This window comes from Lepidochelys kempii, chromosome 1 (genome assembly GCF_965140285.1).
Source record: "Lepidochelys kempii isolate rLepKem1 chromosome 1, rLepKem1.hap1, whole genome shotgun sequence".
NCBI classification, from domain to species: Eukaryota; Metazoa; Chordata; order Testudines; family Cheloniidae; genus Lepidochelys; species Lepidochelys kempii.
The window spans coordinates 32,667,538-32,689,174 of NC_136380.1; the positions used below are offsets into that span (position 1 = coordinate 32,667,538).

General features: G+C 42.5%; 1 protein-coding gene across 6 annotated transcripts in view; it reads left to right on the forward strand.

Annotated features, from left to right (window-relative positions):
* The window catches only part of ARHGAP42 (Rho GTPase activating protein 42), a 378,098-nt gene that overhangs the window by 280,244 nt on the left and 76,217 nt on the right, over window positions 1–21,637 (forward strand). For all 6 annotated transcript variants that reach the window (XM_073337948.2, XM_078852354.1, XM_073337938.2 and 3 more), the window contains 5 exons: window positions 1,436–1,595; window positions 2,425–2,569; window positions 4,607–4,987; window positions 8,333–8,489; window positions 11,013–11,075. In XM_073337948.2, the coding sequence (XP_073194049.1) occupies window positions 1,436–1,595; window positions 2,425–2,569; window positions 4,607–4,987; window positions 8,333–8,489; window positions 11,013–11,075 (906 nt within the window). The remainder of the gene's footprint in view (window positions 1–1,435; window positions 1,596–2,424; window positions 2,570–4,606; window positions 4,988–8,332; window positions 8,490–11,012; window positions 11,076–21,637) is intronic.

Sequence of the window (21,637 nt, forward strand, 5' to 3'; positions counted from 1 at the left end):
GGTGCTCTGTGGGAAATCTTTACTGCCCACCCTGCATGTTACAGGAAGTTTGAACAGCCCACCAGTATAGCCTGGCGAGCAGCCATTTTGGTCTATGCACCAACTACCAGAGCCAGCAACACGGAGGGAGGCGCCCTTTGAAGATCTTCTCTTTCACTTCTGTGTCAGAAAACTGGCAGAGCTTCCATGAGATGCTGGTGGACATTTTGGTGGCATTTTCTGACCCACCAAAGGCACCTAATAGAGTAGGAGAAAGTGGAGGCAGAGGAGGAGGCCCCAGGCATGGCAGATTTGCACTGGCTGATGCTGCTCATAATACTTGGTATAGCCGCTGATGTCCCCTACATGGACTGGCACTTCTGGAGCAGGGCCCCAGGCACAAACTGTTGGGATCATATCACCATGCAGACCTGGGATGACCAGCAGTGGGTCCAGACCTTTATCCTGAAGAAAACTACATTTCTGCAGCTTTATGAGCAGCTTACTCTGAACCTCCGGCATAAAGACACATGCATAAGGGCATCCTTGCTTAGAGAAGGTTGCTATAACCATCCGGAAGCTGGCTACCCCAAACTGCTACAGGTCCATTGCCAACCAGTTTGGTGTTGAGAAGTCAACCCTGAGTAAAGTGGTGGTGCAGGTTTCAGAGACAATCAGGCAGTATGGTTTACCCCAAGGTGGCCAGCATAAAAGATACTCCTGAAGTAATTGCCAGTTTTGAGATAATGGGGTTTCCAAACTGAGACTCATATGCCCATAGTTTTCCTTCCTCAAGGACCACATGAGTATATAAACCGCAAGGGGTACTGCTCTATTGTTATGCAGGCCTTCATAGACCACAGAGGTTGATTTATGAATGTTCATGTGGGCTGCACTGGGAAAGTTCATGATGCCAGGGTTTTTCGCCAACCAGGAGCCTGCATTCATGGGACACTATTCCCAACAAATGACGCTGTCATAAATGGAGTTACTGTCTCCACTGGTATTCTGTGGCAATGCCCATATCAGTGCCTTATATAGATACATACATTTGTGTCTGAACATTCGCTGTTTGGAAAACTACTGTGGTCGCTAAAGTAACTGCACAGTTGCTCTCTTGGATGTTCAGACCAAGTTTTAATCTCTGTCCAGCATAGTTGTCTTTATCCACCTGCTAATGTGATCTGCATTGGCCTATCTGCATCATCACTACTGTGTGAATCATTTATGTGCAATTCATGTGGTGGTCATGCTTTGCAATAAGAAAAAACGATATTTTCTAGCTTGTTGGGCAAAGTTTTCACATTCAAGTTTAAAATTATTTTCAAAAGGGAAACTTGAGCGTGAAGAAAAAAAAAGTCCACTTCTGTGGTGTCAGATGCTTTATTAGTATGGGAAATAAGCGCAATATTTAGGGAATGTTTAATTACCCTTTTTTAAAAAAATTCCTTTGCAGGGTTTCATTACACAGTCCGCAAAATCTCATGACCATCTCCAACCTTGGTGTTATCTTTGGGCCAACTCTAATGAGAGCACAGGAGGAAACCGTGGCTGCTGTGATGAACATTAAGTTTCAGAATATTGTAGTGGAAATTTTGATAGAGCATTATGAAAAGGTAAAAGAACTTCATCTGGAACCTTTTACTTTAATATAATTTGTGATGCAACTGGAGTTAAACATGCTACCGGATCTCCTATTCACTACCTTCAGCCAATTCCTACAAATAAGAAAAGAGTCTGCTGTATTTATAGAAGATCACTTTCAGATAGAATGTTTCCTTCTTAATCAAACCTGTGGGCCATATTCTGGCCAACTGTTATAGGGATATGAAAGGCGTAAGCACAAGGAGCAGCCACCCAGCCTTGTGCAGGAGCTGGCCAGAATCTCACTGGAAAGTGTTGTCCCTCCTCTTGGCTAGAAGCAGGCTGAGCCAACACAGGACTATGACCCTGCCCCCAGCTTTTCCCTTACACCATCCAATGTTAGCACTTGACCAAAGGGCATTTTCAGGTGAAAAATCATGATTTTTGAAAATCCAACTCTCTGACCTTGTTACCAGTAGTACACTGGGTTATTGGAATGGGAGCAAAGTTAAACATCTATTGTATTTTCCACCATTTGTGCTCTGTTACTTTATTTCTTTTAATATGAACACTGAAAGTAAACTAGTTCAGTTCGTTTTTTTATAGTCTTGTATCTGTCAGTTTCACTTGCATGTTGTGATGCACTAATCCAGTGCTCTAGTTCTTAGGTTGCAAAATTAAAACAAAAATCTATCTTCAGTGAACTTTCATTTTAGTTTCGTACAAAAATTCCTATTGACTTTTTTTTAAAAAAAACAACAAACCTATCAGGTGCAACTGTAAGTGGGTAAAATAAGCAGATTGTTAATCATAGCTTTAAAGAAAATGAAAGTTATTGATTGTGATATTTTGTACTTATAGATATTTCACAGTGCACCAGACCCCAACATTCCTCTTCCCCAGCCTCAGTCCCGTTCAGCTTCCAGAAGAACAAGAGCAATTTGCCTCTCAACAGGTTCACGCAAACCCAAAGGAAGATATACCCCATGTCTGGCAGACCATGATAGTAAGTTTATTCATACAGTTAGCTATTTACCTCTCTGTTCATGTCTTGTTCTTTAGTTCCCCTGGTTGTTAATTAGTAAGCAATGGTAATTGCTGTGCTCCAAGCACAGTGGGTGCTTATTTGTAGTGGTTCTATGAAAAGTAACAATAAAGCGAGGAGACGTCAGTGTTGTTGAATGAGTGCTTTCCTTGCTCCTTTCACAGCATGTTCTGTCAAGCAGTTCTTGTGTTGCATAAAGTGATTGAAAATACATTGTGGGGCTTGTTATTCGAAACTAACCACCAAGTGATTTGAAATGGCCTTCTCCAGACTGTGAAATGCTAAAAAGAATACAAGATTCACCTTGTTTGCTTTTAATAACATCTTTAAGATTGGAAATGGTATAATAGAGCATTTCACCTCATCAGTAATAAGGTCAATCCAGTTGAGGTTAGTCTTGGCCAAAAGCTATTACCATTAGACAGCTCTTCCATGTGTGTGAAATGAATTGTGTGGTCTCTGTCTAAGTCCCAGTAGACAGCTATCTATACCACCAAAACCACTACACAGCTGCTGTTAATTGACACCCATGTTGGCAATCTTAACAAAAAGGCCAAGCACTGAATGGCATGGAGGCTGAACTTTAAACCTAGTCCACTATATGAATTTATAATTAAAAGCAGAGGGTTGTATTTGCAGTAAATTGTCACCTAAAGGGATTCTTCATTTTCTGATATACTTAAATAAAAAGTCCCTCTTTCTTCATTATCACCCACTTTTTTGTTTTCTAATATTACCATTAGGAGGGGTTGAACTTCAGTCAAATTGTAGCCCAGATTGAATTTAATCTGCTAAATGTTAGCATCTCCATTGGTGTGAAATTGATTCCAAAAGAAGTTTTGGGTCTCATAGCTTCTCAAGGAGCCTTTATGTTACTGCCGTAAAAAACTAAATTCATAGATAAAGCTGTAAATGAATGTATTTTTTGTACCTAGTTGTTGTACAAGTCTCCAAAGAGTTCTTGGGAGTTCTTGGGTACCTAGCATCAATTTTTCAAAATTAGCTACATGCAGACGCTTGTGTGTTCCTAACGTGTGCAGATACCAAACCTGTGCACTCTAACTGGGTGTCTGCATGCACAGATGGCAAGCGAAGGGTCAGTTAGGAATCACCACTAAGACGTGGAACTTCTTAGCTGCTATTCCAGTCTACTGGCTAAAGTAACTTCAGAGGCCTTTGTTTAATAAAGAATTAGGTGGTTCCTACAGTGCACTGATGTGCAACGAGCTCATATGGAACTGATCTCCATGTGCAGAGGATACACCAGCCCATGGACTGCTGCCACCCCACCCCTTGTGTAGAGAAACCACACAAGTTCCACTACTTCCAGAGGTCCCTTCTCAGCCTTAAAACAGTTCAATAATCAGCATCAGTATTCAACCATATATATAATTAACACATCATGCCCCATAAAGATTACATTAACTTGCTTTAATGAGGTCTAATTCCTGGATCATCTTCAGGTTAAGTAGGAAATCATTCAGAGAGTTGGGTCCAGAGAGGCAAAGATGCACCTCCTGCTTCTGTTAGTCCCTGGATCCAAGAGCCATATCCCCTCAGTCTTCAGCAGTGGGGTTAGAGAATAGGGAGCCAGAAGTAGAAAGTTTCCAGGGATGCAATCTTCAAAGAGACTGGAAAGTTCAAACTAAAACAAAACAGTAGAAGTAGTTGCTGCGAAACAAGAGAACCGGAGACTTTGTCATCAATCCGAGTCACATGTATTGTCGCGGTAGCCTATGGCTGGAGCAAGCCATCAGAGGAATATGTGAGTGCATCCTTCACATAGGAGGGGACATAAAACAGTTGCCCCATTGAAATGCAAATTAACCAAATATCCATTCCCTTTGGAGAAATTGTTATCTGCAAAAGCTATATACTAATGAGTTTCATGATTATTGAAGGCTCCAGGGGCCACATGCATTGGGAAAATGGACACTTTTAGAAAGCCCAATTTACATACAAAATGTAATTTTTCTTCTTTTCCCCACTCCTCTTCAGGTGATTCATACAGTAGTAGCCCAGACAGCACCCCCATGGGCAGCATAGAATCACTCTCTTCTCATTCGTCAGAACAAAACAGCACCACAAAATCCGCCTCATCCCAACCCAGGGAGAAATCAGGAGGAATTCCATGGATTGCATCTCCACCTTCTTCCAATGGACAGAAGAGCTCAGGCCTCTGGACCACAAGTCCAGAATCCTCCTCTAAGGAGGATGCAACAAAAACAGACGTGGAGTCAGACTGTCAAAGTGTAGCTTCTGTCACTAGCCCAGAGAATACATCTCCACCAATAGATCTGACCAAAAAAGGGCTTTATGGTCTGTCTGGGCTGAAAAGGTCTGCAGCTTCCTCCCTCAGATCAATCCCTTCAGCAGAAGGTAGGTCCTATATGTTGCATTAAGTTGTTCTATCAGAACACCACTGAGTTTAACATGATGCACCAGAAAAAATTAAGTGAATCAAAAGGCTATTGAAATTAATTGATTTTGTTCATTTACTTTGGAATCTTTTCGGCATGTTCTTTTGTTGTCCAGACATTTTTTGAGCAGTATTTCTAAGGTGCCCTTTATTTGTGCCCTTTGCATAGTTTAAAAGGCATCAACCCTCCTCACAACTTGGAACAATAGTCTTACCTCATTTAGCATGGCTTAGTTACATGTAGGGTTGGAGTAGCTAGCCAGGATTCAGCACCCTCTCAGAGATGAGTCTTGCATCATGATTAAAGGTGACAAGACTTGGGGTTTGAATTCAAGTCCATAGGGCTCTGGGCTGAGAACACCTAGTCCCCAGCGCCCTCACTTTCACCACTTAAGGCTATATGCTGGCTTTGTTTTCAGCTGTATCTCGTAACAGGTCAAGACCGTTTCTACAATAACTCGATCTAAGGTCATGTAGGATTTTTGTAGAACACTACCAGTGCCTTGAATTCCAAGGTGAATTGGCAAGTGGTGCAGAAGGCTAAGTGCTGTTGTAATGTGCTCTAGTCAGTGTGTCCTACTTAGAAGATGGCTTTTCTTTAAGTGTCCCCAAAAGGGGGTCAGCAAGCATGTGGACAAGGGGGATCCAGTGGATATAGTGTATTTCGATTTTCAGAAAGCCTTCGACAGGGTCCCTCACCAAAGGCTATTAAGCAAAGTAAGCAGTCATGGTATAAGAAAGAAGGTCCTCTCATGGATTGGTAACTGGTTAAAAGATAGGAAACAAAGGTTAGGAATAAGTGGTCAGTTTTCAGAATGGAGAGAGGTAAATAGTGATGTCCCCCAAGGTCTGTATTGGGCCTAGTCCTATTCAACATATTCATAAATGATCTGGAAATAGGGGTAAACAGTGAGGTGGCAAAATTTGCCGATTATAGAAAACTATTCAAGATAGTTAAGTCCCAGACAGACTGCGAAGAGCTACAAAAGGATCTCTCAAAACTGCATAACTGGGCAACAAAATAGCAGATGAAATTCAATATTGACAAATGCAAAGTAATGCACATTGGAAAACATAATCCCAACTATACATATAAAATGATGGGGTCTAAATTAGCTGGTTTCAGAGTAGCAGCCGTGTTAGTCTGTATCCACAAAAAGAACAGGATTACTTGTGGCACCTTAGTGACTAACAAAAGTATTAGAACATAAGCTTTCGTGGGCTACAGCCCACTTGATCGGATGCATAGAATGGAACATATAGTACATATATATATATCTTCTTACTATATGTTCCATTCTATGCATCCGATGATCATTTTTCTAAATTAGCTGTTACCACTCAAGAAAGAGATCTTGGAGTCATTGTGGATAGTTGTTTGAAAACATCCACTCAATGTGCAGTGGAAGTCAAAAAAGCAAACAGAATGTTGGGAATCATTAAGAAAGGGATTGATAATAAGACAGAAAATATCATATTGCCTCTATATAAATCCATGGTACACCCACATCTTGAATACTGCGTGCAGATGTGGTCACCCTATCTCAAAAAAAGAGATATTGGAATTGGAAAAGGTTCAGAAAAGGGCAACAAAAATTATTAGGGACATGGAGCGTCTGCCAAATGAGGAAATATTAAGAAGACTGGGACTTTTCAGCTTGGAAAAAAGACGACTAAGGGGGGATATGATAGAGGTCTATAAAATCATGATTGGTGTGGAGAAAGTAAATAAGGAAGTGTTATTTACTCCTTCTCATAACACAAGAACTAGGGACCACCAAATGAAATTAATTGGCAGCAGGTTTAAAACAAACAAAAGGAAGTATTTTTTTCACACAACACACAGTCAACCTGTGGAACTCCTTGCCAGAGGATATTGTGAAGACCAAGTCTATAACAGAGTTCAAAAAGAACTAGATAAATTCATGGAGGGTAAGTCCATCAATGACTATTAGCCAGTATGGACAGGTATGGTGTCCCTAGCCTGTTTGACAGAAGCTGGGAATGGGCGACGGGATGGATCACTTGATGATTGCCTGCTCTGTTCATTTCCTCTGGGGCACCTGGCATTGGCCACTGTTAGAAGACAGGATACTGGGCTAGATGGACCTTTAGTCTGACCCAGTATGGCCATTCTTATGTTCAGGTATATCATATAATCTAGCCACTAGGTTACAAAGGTGTGGCTGAACAAGTCTGTGTGCACACGTGGGATGAAAGAGGAGATTTTTGGCCACTTCTCCTGTTTTGGAATCCAGAAACTGAGTCCAGTCCATCACAAGATGATTTCACAATACCTTGATAATTGACGGGGTATTGCCCTTAAAAATAGATACCAAAAGAAGTTAATTTATTTATAATGTTGTGGATTGCTAAGGTGAACACAATCATTGAGACAATAAATTCTGATGGATTGAGCATGAGATTCGGAACCAGGAACCCTTGAGTTCTTCCTTTAGCTCTTCCACTGATCTGCTGTGTAGATTTGTACAGTGCTGAGTACAATGGGTTTATGGTTTAGGGCTCCTTAGTGCTCCTTCAGTACAAATAAATCAACCTGGGTAGAAATTGGGGATTTTGTTAAGTAAAATTTACCTGCCTTGCAAGACATGTATGAAATGTATTAGTCTTTATACAGTCCTTTGAAAATGTGAACCACTGCATTATTATTATCATTATTATTATTTATTATTATCCTATTAGGAACCTGTGAAAGTCATATATAAGAACAAAGCAGGTACAAGGACACATCTTTTTCTAAGGCTTCCTGGCCGTTATTACTGAATATTTATTTAATATTACATTAGGACCTTCTGTTTCTGACAGATAAAATCCAAGCTATGTAATGTTTGTTTTATTTTATTAAGATATGGTAACAAAATAGTCATTTAAACAAGTTTTAATTTTCATCGACAAGAACTTCATAAACCTATTTTCTGTTTGTTTGTTCTGTTTTTATTTGGGGGGAAGCTATTAGTGTTAAACAGACAGGAGGCTGGATTGTTTAATGTTTTACTAATGGAGTTTTAGCATCATCAGTGTACAGAAAACGTATTATCTATTCATTGGTGCAGCATAACAATCTTCCGCCTTCTTCAAAGTTTTAATTTTATTCTCTCCATTTTTGGTGGTGATGTTTTCCTAGTTACCCTTCTGCTTGATAGGCTGTCTGTTGTCTTTCTTAGTAAACACTGTCTCTGCCTATTTTATTTCTTTTTAAAAATCCTGCTATGTTATGTATGATATACATGTTATTAAGGTACACTGAAATCTTATATTCACTGCACTCTGTTTGTTCCCTGTAGGTAACAAAAGCTGCGGTGGATCTGTACAGAGCTTAGCCTCAATTGATGCCAAAGATACACCAAAGGCTCCACCGAATCCTGAGTTGCCACCCAAAATGCACAGGAGATTGAGATTGGATACTGCATCAAGTAATGGCTATCAGAGACCAGGATCTGTGTAAGTCATCAAGACTGAGTGGAGATTTGATGTATTGCATTATGTTCCCATACAAACTATCTTATACAGCTCGGTGAACGATGGGAAAAGTAGTCATGAATATTTGATGAGATAAATCAAATTAAATTGTCATCTTTGTGAATTATTCATCAAGCTTCATAAACTCTGAAAACTAGGCAGATGGGGGCTTACCCAAAGTGTATTGAAATCAGTGGCAGAGCTCTGTCAATAATACATTTTTCTGGTTTATTGGCAGTTCTGAAAAATTTTAAAAAATTGCTTTGAGTTTAACTGAAATCAAAAATTATTTTTTAAAAATTTTTGGCTAATTGGTTTAGGTTGAACCAAGATGTTTCATTTCATGTGTTGTTAATAAAAGCAAAAGAAATGAAGGGCTAGATTCACAGAAACAGAAGACAAGGTAGTGATACCCCCTTATAACCTTTAGCCCAGAGGTTAGGGCACTCACATGGGATGTGAGAGACCCAGCTTTGAATCCCTGTTTTGGAGCAGTGACTTGAATGCAAATTTCCCCTCTCCGGATGAGTGCCCTACCCACCAGGCTATAGGCTATTCTAGTTCTGGGGTCTCTCAGTCTCTCCTGTTGAAACTATTCCAATTTGTATAAATAATTAAGAAGTCATCAGAGCAGGGACTGGCAAGTGGGTGTCCCCCCTCATATGGGAATGCCCTAGCCACTGTGCTATAGAGTCATTCCCACTCTCCCACTGATTATTCAAGTATTTTGCACAAAGTAGAATACCTTCAACAGGATAGACTGAGAGATGCCCATCCCCAGATACCCTATACCTTGGTGGTGAGGGCAGTCACTCTAGAGGGGGAGACCTGGGTTCAAACCCCTGCTCCAGAGCAGGGATTCAAACCTGGGTTTCCAACATCCCAAGGTAGTGCCCTAAAGGTGGTAAGCGAGGGGAAGCACAACCGCCATGACCTCCTCCTCCGGCGGCTTTGTGAATGATGCCCAAATCCTCTTGTGACTGTAGCCTGAACAATCAAAATGTTTAATTGTGACAGTGATGAAATTATCTGTTTGGGCATTTCCAAATGTTTTTCTTTTTTCATTTTGGCCAAAACAATTTGCTGAAATCAACAAGTATTCATCCATGAAATGTTTTGGTCAGTCTGAATCTTCATTTATTGGTGAAAAAGTTTCATCTGAAAAATTTCACCCAGCTCTAATCAGCGAAAGACTCCCATTGACTTCACCGTTGGGCTTTGGATTAAGCCAATAATGAGGAGAGAAAATTAAATCCATGGAATAAATTATTTAACTAATACTATTCAGCCAGCTCTAACATTATCTCTCTGCTTCTTCTGTGTTTATTATTTTAAGAGATCTAAATGCCAAGGACTGCCCAGGCGATATGTCAAGGAATAAAGTGTTATTCATCATCACCTCTTTCTTTTGACAGAAATCGGAGCAAGACAAATTTAATTCCTCTCTGAAATTGATGTGTTCCATTGCATGCGCTGAAATAATTTCTTTGCTTTTGATAAAGTAGCTAGAGATTTCTTGGGTTGGAATGCGTTACAAAATAGAAATGATTATTTTCCCATAAACTGGGGGTTAAAAATGTTTTCTAGTGCTCATAGCACAGGACTGGTGGTCAGTGAACCCAGAAATGATAACACCCATTTTCCCTCTCCAGAAACTACATCTCCCTCACTTCAGGTTTATTCAGTGACAAGACATGAATATGAATTAAAAATTATGGCAATGTTTTGTGTTGCATTTTCAGCAGAGTTCCTTACTGTTTTATGAGTTCAGGAAGGTATTTTAGCACATGCCTCACTTGAAGCTGGTTGGACTGTTCATGTCCTTCACGTTGGACACACGCTTAAGTTTCTTGCTGAACTGGGACCTAAGCTCAGCATGACTTGCTTCTTGGCTTCCTCCATTGGTCCTACATTTTTCAGATTGAAAAAAGGAGCACAGTCAATTTAAGAATCAAATAAAGAATTTAAAATAAAAATTAACATTTTCTTGTCTGTCCAACTAAAAATACCTGAGATCAGGGGTTCTCAAACTTCATTGCACCGTGATCCCCTTCTGACAACAAAAATTATTGCATGAACCCAGGAGGCTGCCCGAGCCCTGCTGCCCTAGGCAGGGGGGAGAGACGGGGAAGGGAGGAAGCAAAGCCAAAGTCCAAGGGCTTCAGCCCCAGGTTGGGGGCCTGTAACCTGAGCCCTGCCACCCAAGTTTGTAGCCTTTGAGCTTCGGCCCTGAGCAGTGGGGCTCAGGCTCAGACTTCAGCCCCAGGTGGTAGAGCTCAGGCTTCAGCCCCGGGAGGTGGGGCTTGGGCTTCAGCTTTGGCCCCGGACCCCAGCAAGTCTAACGCCAGTCCTGGCGACCCCATTAAAACGGAATCGTGACCCACTTTGGGGTCCCAACCCACAGTTTGAGAACCACTGCCTTAGATTATTAAAACTGAAATAACTCTATGCAGTTCATTGAAAGGGCGAAGTTTAAAACCAAATGCCTCTTAACTCAATTTTCAGAGTGGCCGCAAGAGCCCAGTTGTTCGAAAGTGCTGGTTCACTTAAACAAACTTCTTCAGGACGGTAAGTACCCTACACAATTGAATTTTAGTTAAAAATTAAAGCCATATGCTTTGAGAGACTGACATGGAGGAGTGGGAAACAATACTTTGTACCTTCCAAGGAAGCATCCCTTGCTGTGCAAACATGCCCCCATTTGTCAGGTTCATCCTTTCTATACTTCTCTCAGAGAAAGAGAGTGAGTTAGACCATTTGCAAAAAGAAAAGGAGTACTTGTGGCACCTCAGAGACTAACAAATTTATTTGAGCATAAGCTTTCGTAAGCTTTCACGGAAACCTACTGACCGCTATTCCTACCTACATGCCTCCAGCTTTCACCCAGATCACACCACACGATCCATTGTCTACAGCCAAACTCTACGATACAACCGCATTTGCTCTAACCCCTCAGACAAACACCTACATGATCTCTATCAAGCATTCTTACAACTACAATACACACCTGCTGAAGTGAAGAAACAGATTGACAGAGCCAGAAGAGTACCCAGAAGTCACCTACTACAGGACAGGCCCAACAAAGAAAATAATAGAACGCCACTAGCCATCACCTTCAGCCCCCAACTAAAACCTCTCCAACGCATCATCAAGGATCTACAACCTATCCTGAAGGACGACCCATCACTCTCACAGATCTTGGGAGACAAGCCAGTCCTTGCTTACAGGCAGCCCCCCAACCTGAAGCAAGTACTCACCAGCAACCACACCACCCACAACATTACCACTAACCCAGGAACCTATCCTAGCAACAAAGCCCATTGCCTATTGTGTCCACATATCTATTCAGGAGACACCATCATAGGGCCTAATCACATCAGCCACACTATCAGAGGCTCGTTCACCTGCACATCCACCAATGTGATATATGCCATCATGCGCCTGCAATGCCCCTCTGCCATGTACATTGGTCAGACTGGACAGTCTCTACTTAAAAGAATAAATGGACACGAATCAGACATCAAGAATTATAACATTCAAAAACCAGTTGGAGAACACTTCAGTCTCTCTGGTCACTCGATTACAGACCTAAAAGTGACAATTCTTCAACAAAAAAAACTTCAAAAACAGACTCCAAGGAGAGACTGCTGAATTGGAATGAATTTGCAAACTGGATACAATTAACTTAGGCTTGAATAGAGACTGGGAGTGGATGGGTCATTTCACAAAGTAAAACTATCCCCCCCCCCCCCCACCCATTCCTCAGACGTTCTTGTGAACTGCTGGAAATGGCCCACCTTGATTATCACTAGAAAAGGTTTTCTCCCTCCCACCCAGCTCTCCTGCTGGTATTAGCTCATCTTAAGTGATCACTCTCCTTACAGTGTGTATGGTAACACCCACTGTTTCATGTTCTCTGTGTATATAAATCTCCCCACTGTATTTTCCACTGAATGCATCCGATGAAGTGAGCAGTAGCTCACGAAAGCTCATGCTCAAATAAATTTGTTAGTCTCTAAGGTGCCACAAGTCCTCCTTTTCTTTTTGCAAATACAGACTAACACGGCTGCTACTCTGAAACCAGTTAGACCATTGATTTTCTCCATCTGCTGTGACAGTACCTGTACGGAAGCCGAGGACAGTAGGCTGCCTCTTAGTGAAACTGCCCTTTCCAAAGTTTAGCTTTGGATAAAAATAATCAAGCTTGTTACTATTCTTGCCACCACACCTTCCTTGCTTCAGTTTCCATTTGGGGAAATATGTGATCATCACACAGGCCCTTTAGTTGTTTACACAATCAGTGGGATTTGTTTTCGTCTTGTCACTTTAATTATAGTAGAGCAGACATCCATTCCTTGGATGGTCGTTCCTCTAGGAAGTGGAGCCATCTCTATGTTGTCCAACCTCTTCTTCCTTCCATTCTGCTTTATTTTTCTTTCTGTCACATTTCATTGTGGGCTTCCATACATTTCCCAAACAAAGGGCTAGATTAAAGGCAAATAAGCAGTTCCAGATCCAGCACCAGGCGAGTGTGCTCAAGCACCATCAGAAGATCGCTCAGGGCTAAGGTTAAGATTTTGTCATGATTATTTTTAGTAAAAGTCATGGACAGGTTGCAGGCAATAAACAAAAATTCACGGAAGCCAGAGACCCGTCCCTGGCTTTTACCAAAAACACCTGAGGGTGGTGGGGGAGAGAAAGCGCCTCGGGGGCTAGCACCTGCTCCTGTAGCAGGAGCTGACTGCTGCTTCTCCAGCCCCAGGTGGGCTGACCCAACCCCAGCTGCTGTTCTGGCAGGACAGGGACTGATGCTGTGGCAGTTCCAGGGCTAGCCACCGGTCAGCTGTTCTGGCGGCTGTTGCTCCAGGAGCCCTGGGGCTGACCATTGCTCCAGCCCTGCCCCAGAAGAGGTAAGTCACAATGGTCCCAGAATCTATGACCTCCATAACAGAATCGTACCCTTACTCATGGTCCTTTCTGCCATGATCTTATAATAAATCAGCCAAGGCTTGGTGTCAAGACTGAGCAGCACTTATTTACATAATTGCAAACCTAAGACCATTAAAAAAATCAAATGTATATAAAAACTGTGTATATTTTCTTCCCCCCTCCCTTCCTGTGTACCTTCTCTTTGACTGTAAGCACTTTGAGATAGTGAGACTCCAAGAGCTCAATCCATTTAGCTGAAAGAAAAGGTTAAAGGGTGACTTGATGACAGTTTATAACTAACAAAATGAGGAACATGAGAAACAAAAATTTGATAGTGGACTCTTCAGTCTTGCAGACAAAGATATATCACAATGCAACAGCTGGAAGTTGAAGCTAGATGAATTCAGACTGGAAATAAGGTTCACATTTTTAACAGTGAGGGTAATTAATTACTGGAACAACTTACCAAAGGTTCTCATGGATTTTCCATCACTGGCAATTTTAAACTCAGTATTGAATTACATAAGAACAGCCATACTGTGTCAGACCAAAAGTCCATCTAGCCCAGTAGCCTGTCTTCTGACAGTGGCCAATGCCAGGTTCCCCAGAGGGAATCAACAGAACAGGTTATCATCAAGTGATCCATGCCCTGTGATCCATTCCCTGATTTTAAGAAAAAATGCTTTAGTTCAAACATGAATTAACTCAAGAAACTTCTATGGCCTATATTATACAGGAGGTTAGACTGGATGATCACAGTGGTTCCTTCCAGCCTTCTAATTTATGAGATCGGGATCACGGCCACCTTTTCATGCAGCACTTAGAACAGCAAGATCCTGAGCCTAATGGGACCTCCGAGCAATAGAGTAACGGACATACAACATCCAATAACAATAATCCATGTAACCGTAGGTGCTGATGTGAGACTGACAAGCAGGCAGGCACCAAAATGCTTAGTAATTTACAGTCCAAGTCTGACAGCTGCCTGCCACCCAGCAGGTGGCAGGATCCAATTGAAGAGAAAGCTGATCAGTTTGAGTTGCCAGGACCTTATGATATTACATGAGGGAGGGAGGGAGGAGGCAGCAGCATGGCTAGTTGAGTGGGGCACAGGTGCTTGTTTTGTGTGGCACACAAGCTGAGGGAGCCTCGATAGAGCCCTGCTCTGCAGTTCTCTGACACTCTACCTCCACCATACTCCGCTCCTCCTCCTTCCCACTGTGCGTTCTCCCCTTCCTCCCTCCTGCTCAGCTCCCATTCTTGTATATAAACCACATAAGAAGCAAGAGTCTGACAAAGAACGTAGCTGTTCTGCTTTATAACGGGGGCAGATGATAGATGGCTAAGGAGGAAAGGCTTGACAGGCTTAATAGCTCCTCTGTCTAGTCTTCATAAGAAAGCAGAATAGTGACAATAACAAGGAGAATGAGAGGTCCGCAGATAGAATGAAGAAGGAAGAGAGAAAAGGTGGTTCAGCTGTTATTACAGGGCTGTTTGAGTCAGACCAGCCTCTGCAACAAGGGAGCAGTCAGAGCCAGTTCTTGCTTAAACCTGCATGCATGTTATGCACATGAGGGCCAAACTGAGCCCTTAAAGCATTCTTCTATCTCTTTGCACCATTGAAATCATGGTAAATATGACCTGTCTCACCCCACAAGTTAATTTTCTTGATCTCTCCATAATAGCCTACTAGAAAGGGTATGTGCATTCATAAAAATACAAATATATGGATCATTTTAACAGAGAAGGGGGGAAACACAGACACACTTATGCAGGAAATTCCAGAAGTAAAAGTATGGTAAATTCTGATGTTACAATGTTACCCCCGCATTCATCCATATGAGATGTTTCTGGGGTGTCTGTTGCTTGGTATCTGAGCTTTGAGATCTGATGTCCTTCTGTAAGTTAGTACAGGAACCCATGCTGTTAGCTCATGCATGTAAATGTTGCAGTATTAAAGTGGCACTGTACATTCTGTTATAAATGAAGCTGCAATACAGTGTGTAATTCAGTTTCTAACATTTGTGTCTGCCAAGTAAAACTTGGCCAAATATGTTCCACCACAAGGCTTTGGTCCTGCAAGCTGCTCTGTACAAACAGACCCCAATTCCCAGGCAAGTCAGTGGGGCTCCCCAGAAGTCTTCTCACATGGATCAGCTTCCAAGATCAGGACCTAAAGCAAGGATTCTTTCCATTTCCTCACCATTGTTACAAAGTGCAAAAACGAACAAAAAACCAAAAGCAATTTTGGATGTGAAAAATGAAATGTTATTGAATGTAGTGTTCGTGTGTAGCATCAGATTTTGGTAGCCCAAGAGAATAAAACATGCACTCTACAGAGCAGGCTTCAGAGCGCCACAGGCTTCCCACACACCAGTCCCCCAAGGGTGTCATCCCTGCACTGGGGCTGATTAAGAGTGGATCAGTCTCTGTGTCCATTGAGTCCATGAGGAAGGAGTTGGAAAATTTCTGACAACTCATTTCACGGAAGCCACCAAGCAATCATCAGATAGTAACAGCTTTTGGTCCTGCTGAAGTAGAACCAGCAGCCTAGAGGAAAGCCTCTGTTCCATTATTAATCCCTGGAATCACCAGTGTCCCTTACTTCCAGCTTTTCAACTACTTTTTCCCGATCCAGGATCCAGCCTCTAAATAGCTACATTGCGATTTGTACATTCTACCGCCTGGAACAAAACGTGGTCATCTACACAATGGGTGACATTTTCAAAAGCACCTACGTGATTTAGGAGCACAAGTCCCATCGACTTTCATTTTCCAGCAGGTATCTGCAGATTGTCTCCTTTACTATCACTCTTGTGATGTGGACATGCTTAATACCCTTCCTAGATACAGCATTTTCACCTCTTCATCCTAGCTTAGTCAGCTATAATGTACGCCCACCAGGAACATCCCTCTGTTGCTTGCTTCCTTTATCTTAAACCTGTTTTCAGCTGTACATGAATGTGTGTCTTTCACAGTTAGGGTGACTAGATATCCCAATATTATTGGTACCGTCCCGATATTAGGGGCATTGTTTTATATATGCAATTATACTCCCCGCCCTGGGGGGGAAAAAAAGTGTCCCGATTTTTCACACTTGCTATCCGTTCACTCTATCCACAGTGGTATCAGTTTGTTTAGATCTCTTTATTCAGAAAGGAACAAAATGAGTGTTCTAAGTTAGTGCATCTTGGTAGGCAGAAAAGGTTAGAGCAGAATATATGCCCATTCCCAGATCTTTACTCAGATTTTGATAACTGTCTCCCTCATTCCAGTCCCAGCTCCATTTTTGCCTCGCCATCCTCACTCTCGCTACTTTTCCCTTTCCCTCAAACCTAGCTTTAAGGATAGGCTATCAATCGGGTGGAGCACCCAGCTACCAGGCCATGGTATATCCCTTTGCTCCACACTGGATCTAATCCCTGTCACTGATGTATAATACCCATGACAGAGAAGCAGCATAGTTATTATTCCTTTATGCATATATTGCTGTATTGCCCAGCAGCCCAAATGGGGATTGAGGCCCCATTGTGATAGATGTTGTACAAAAATACACAGAGAAATAGTCCCTTCCCCGAAGAGATTACAGTCTGAGAAATGTGAGGTTTCCTGTTCTCTAGCTTTCCATTAGGGGCACACAGAACTCTTGGGGGCTCAGATAAATGAGAAGCTACTGACCGGAGTGAACATCATGGCATAGAGGCGATCAGAATTGCATGAGAGGGAACAGCTCAAAGAATGAGAGAGAGGGTGCAGTGATCATGATTTCATCTGGGCTAGCAGCAAGGTCCCAGGGGAACAGGCTCAGGATTTGAATCAATGTGACTTGTTCGTACCATGTCTAGGGAAGGGGGGAGGACCTATGTTCCCTTTTGCATCTCCTTCTTGCTATGTAATTAAACATATCCCTGCAGTCGTCGTCGTCCTGTTGCTTCTGTGCCTTATTTCACATGTACTTATACACCTGGAATCCAGGGTTCCTCCACACTCTGTTCTCCTTCAAGTTCCACCTTAGACTGTACCTCAAGCCCTGTAAATCCATGTCCTGTGAATCCTTGCAAAGAAGCATTACCTAATCAGTTATCTGACAGTCCTATACAAAGGATAACACTTTAAAAGAATCCAAACAAAATCTCTGGCACTAACAATTGCATCCCATTCCTTTCTTTCACGTGTACATTGTCTATCTAGACTACATTCTTTAGAGCAGGAATCTAACATTTCAGGCTGCCTATAAAGTGCCTAGAGAGACAAGGTGGGTGAGGTAGTATATTTTATACGACCAACTTCTGTTGGTGAAAGAGACAAGCTTTCAAGTCACACAGAGCTCTTCTTCAGGTCTTTTACTCAGAATGTCATAGAGAATTACAAGGTGGGACAAATTGTTTCGCATAAGTAGTTAAAGGAAGGGGGGAAAGGCAGCTTGGATGTGTGTGGGGGGAAGGGGTTGTTAGTGGGTTATAGATTGTTGTAATAAGCCCAGTGTCTCTGTTGAGTCCATGTTTTTTAGTGTCAGCCAAAGTTATGAATTTAAGCTCACAGGCTTGTTTTTTGAAGATGTTATGCAGGTTTCCTTGGCAGATGAGGACTCCTGGTCTGTGGGGAGCTTGCTTTTGATGAGGAGCTTGGAGGGGCGGGGGCTTTGGCACCATGCAATAATCAATAATAATTTGATGATCTGCTGAGATTTAGATAATCACCCAAATGTTCTAATGCCAACAATCATAAACTCATCATTAGGGATTCAGAAAAAATGTAAAAGTAGGCCTCAAAATGGGGAGTGTCGTAGGGCAGCCCCTGCCTGGAGTGCCCTCCTGTGGCAGGTCATGGCAGGACAGGCACACTTGTTTCAGTTTCTCCTCTCAGGTGACCCACTAATTCTATTCAGGCTTTCTTGTTTCAATACTGCCCTTCCTGATTTATTACAAAAACATAATCCATAGCGAAAGTCCCAAACATAGTCCATTTCTCACACCAGCACAAGCAGTCAAGATACCTCATCCCTGGATGCCCTGTATACCGCACACACCTTCAACGATGCCTGGACTCTATCAGCCCTCTCCTGTTCTTGTACCAGGACAGATTTCCGCTCTTCCCACTGGGAACCCCCACAGCCTTTCGTGTGGGAGCATCCTTGCCAGCGGAGCATCCCTCACTCCCCTGGCCCTTTCATGTTGTGTCTGGGTACAATCCACCGGCCTTGGAGATGTCAGAAGTTAAGCTCCTCCGCTGCTCTCCTTCCTTCAGTCCTCTCCAGCCCTTGACTGCAGTTCTCCAACTTAGAGCCAGGAGGCAGCTCCCTCTGCTGCTACTCCTCGTGCCTTCAGACCTCTGGCCCTGGTTCTTTGTCTTGCAGATGCCAGCCAGCAAACCCCTCTAGCTGCTCCCTTGCCTTCAGCCTTTCCCCAGGAACCACCTTCTGCTTCCCTCCAGGACCACTGCAGTCCCCTGGTCTTTGCCAGTGCCCACCTGCCCTTCCTGACTGAACCAGCCTGCAATGACTCACTGGGACTTTCTGTCACCGGCTCTCTCATTGATCCTTGATATCTCCCAGCTCCTGCCCTTCCCTCTTCATTGGCTAAATGGAAGTACCTGCTCTGGCACAGGGGAGCTGACCTACTTTATTTACTGGGGCCTGCCACCCTATGAGGGGAAGACAAATGTATTCTCTGCTAGGTAACCTGTTCAACTCAAGTTAAGGAAAGTGAGATCTTAGGAGAGGAAGGTGCCATTATCTAACTCTTCTATGCACTGAACGGCATGAGTAACTCTCTTCTTCAAAATAATGTTAGTAATTTTAAGAGCCTCACTATAGATGATAGTGCTATTTTCACACCCTCTTCGACTGGCAGCACTGGTTGAAAGAACGCATTAGCACCACAAGAGAGAATGTCCATCTGCGTAGTTGCACACAATAAGATTGCCTTGAGCCGTGAAAGCTTGATAACACTTGTGGCTGGACAATACCATCATAGGAAAATTATATCTTAATAATCACAAAATGTTATGGAGATCGAGGGAATAATCAGGAGCCTGAAAATTAATGGGAATATATTCCTAGATTATGTCTATCACTGTGCTATTACACACACACTGTTTTATTTGTACATGGCATCAGTGGGCTATAATTATACATCAAGAACAATAGTAACAAATTAAGGTAATAAGAAGATCACTTGAAGAAACTGTTAATTCAAGCAAACTTGCTCATACTTGAGTGCATTTATAAGACTTTGCAGTCAATTAATCACTGCATTTCATTCACTCATTTTATAGGTGCAATGACTTGACACTCAGGTTTCTACAAACTTTCTCTTAATTGGAGAATGCGAGACCAAGACCCTTCTTTTTCTCAAATTTATTTCATTTTTGGAGATAAACATCCCTCCATTCAGCTGAAATTGGTATATTTCACTAAACATAAGAAAGTGCCAGAGAAAGAAAGAATTGTTTTTATTCCACTTATCTCATTTGAATGCTACAATAAAAATCAACATATTCTGACCCTAGGAAAGCTAAATAGCTGAGTTCTCCACACACACAATCCACAAACATTACCATTTCTTCTCTCTCTGTTCTAAGCTTCCCCTTATCACTGTAGCATTTGAACTCTTAATCTTGGTTTAGAACACAGCCTGACTGTAATGGTTTACAACCTGACCGATTACTGAGGGTATTGTATATTATCCATGTGTTTATAATCATCTCTGTGGTTTACTAAATTCAGTACAGGATACCTTGGATTATCTGTTGTTTTTTTGTCTCATGTTTGTATTATGTATAGTTTTATGGTTTAGTGATATGGGAAATAGATATTTTGTGGGAGAACTATGAACATGTCAGAATACTTATCATAAATGTTTATAGCGCTCTTTATCTTATCAAATTAAAGAGGAGGGCTTGTGGTTAGGGCACCACACTGGGACTCTGTATATAAGAGTTCAGTCCCAAACAGGTCCCGGACTTCCTGTGTGATCTTAGACAAGCTATCAGATCTCTCTTTGCATCAGTTCTCTCTTTGCGTCAGTTCTCCAGCTGTAAGAGGGGGTAACAACGCTTGCTTGTTTGTCTTGTCTGTTTAGATATTCCCTGCCCTGAAGAGCTTACGATCTCTCACTATGTGTTTGTACAGTGCCTACAACATTGGAAGCACCAATCAAAGTTGGCTCCACTAACTGCTACTAGAATTCAAATAATAGCATCAACAGGGAGGCACAATCTATTTTTCTTGGGAGTGAGTTCAGGGTTTCTCTTCCCTGCTAGAAATGAGAGGCAGAGATCATAGAATCATAGAATATCAGGGTTGGAAGGGACCCCAGAAGGTCATCTAGTCCAACCCCCTGCTCCAAGCAGGACCAATTCCCAGTTAAATCATCCCAGCCAGGGCTTTGTCAAGCCTGACCTTAAAAACCTCTAAGGAAGGAGATTCTACCACCTCCCTAGGTAACGCATTCCAGTGTTTCACCACCCTCTTAGTGAAAAAGTTTTTCCTAATATCCAATCTAAACCTCCCCCACTGCAACTTGAGACCATTACTCCTCGTTCTGTCATCTGCTACCATTGAGAACAGTCTAGAGCCATCCTCTTTGGAACCCCCTTTCAGGTAGTTGAAAGCAGCTATCAAATCCCCCCTCATTCTTCTCTTCTGCAGGCTAAACAATCCCAGCTCCCTCAGCCTCTCCTCATAACTCATGTGTTCCAGTCCCCTAATCATTTTTGTTGCCCTTCGCTGGACTCTCTCCAATTTATCCACATCCTTCTTGAAGTGTGGGGCCCAAAACTGGACACAGTACTCCAGATGAGGCCTCACCAATGTCGAATAGAGGGGAACGATCACGTCCCTCGATCTGCTCGCTATGCCCCTACTTATACATCCCAAAATGCCATTGGCCTTCTTGGCAACAAGGGCACACTGCTGACTCATATCCAGCTTCTCGTCCACTGTCACCCCTAGGTCCTTTTCCGCAGAACTGCTGCCTAGCCATTCGGTCCCTAGTCTGTAGCTGTGCATTGGGTTCTTCCGTCCTAAGTGCAGGACCCTGCACTTATCCTTATTGAACCTCATCAGATTTCTTTTGGCCCAATCCTCCAATTTGTCTAGGTCCTTCTGTATCCTATCCCTGCCCAGATATCTGGAGTGGTGTGCTGTACCACCACCACCACCACCACACAAAAGGGGCTATGATCAAGGTTTTCAAAAG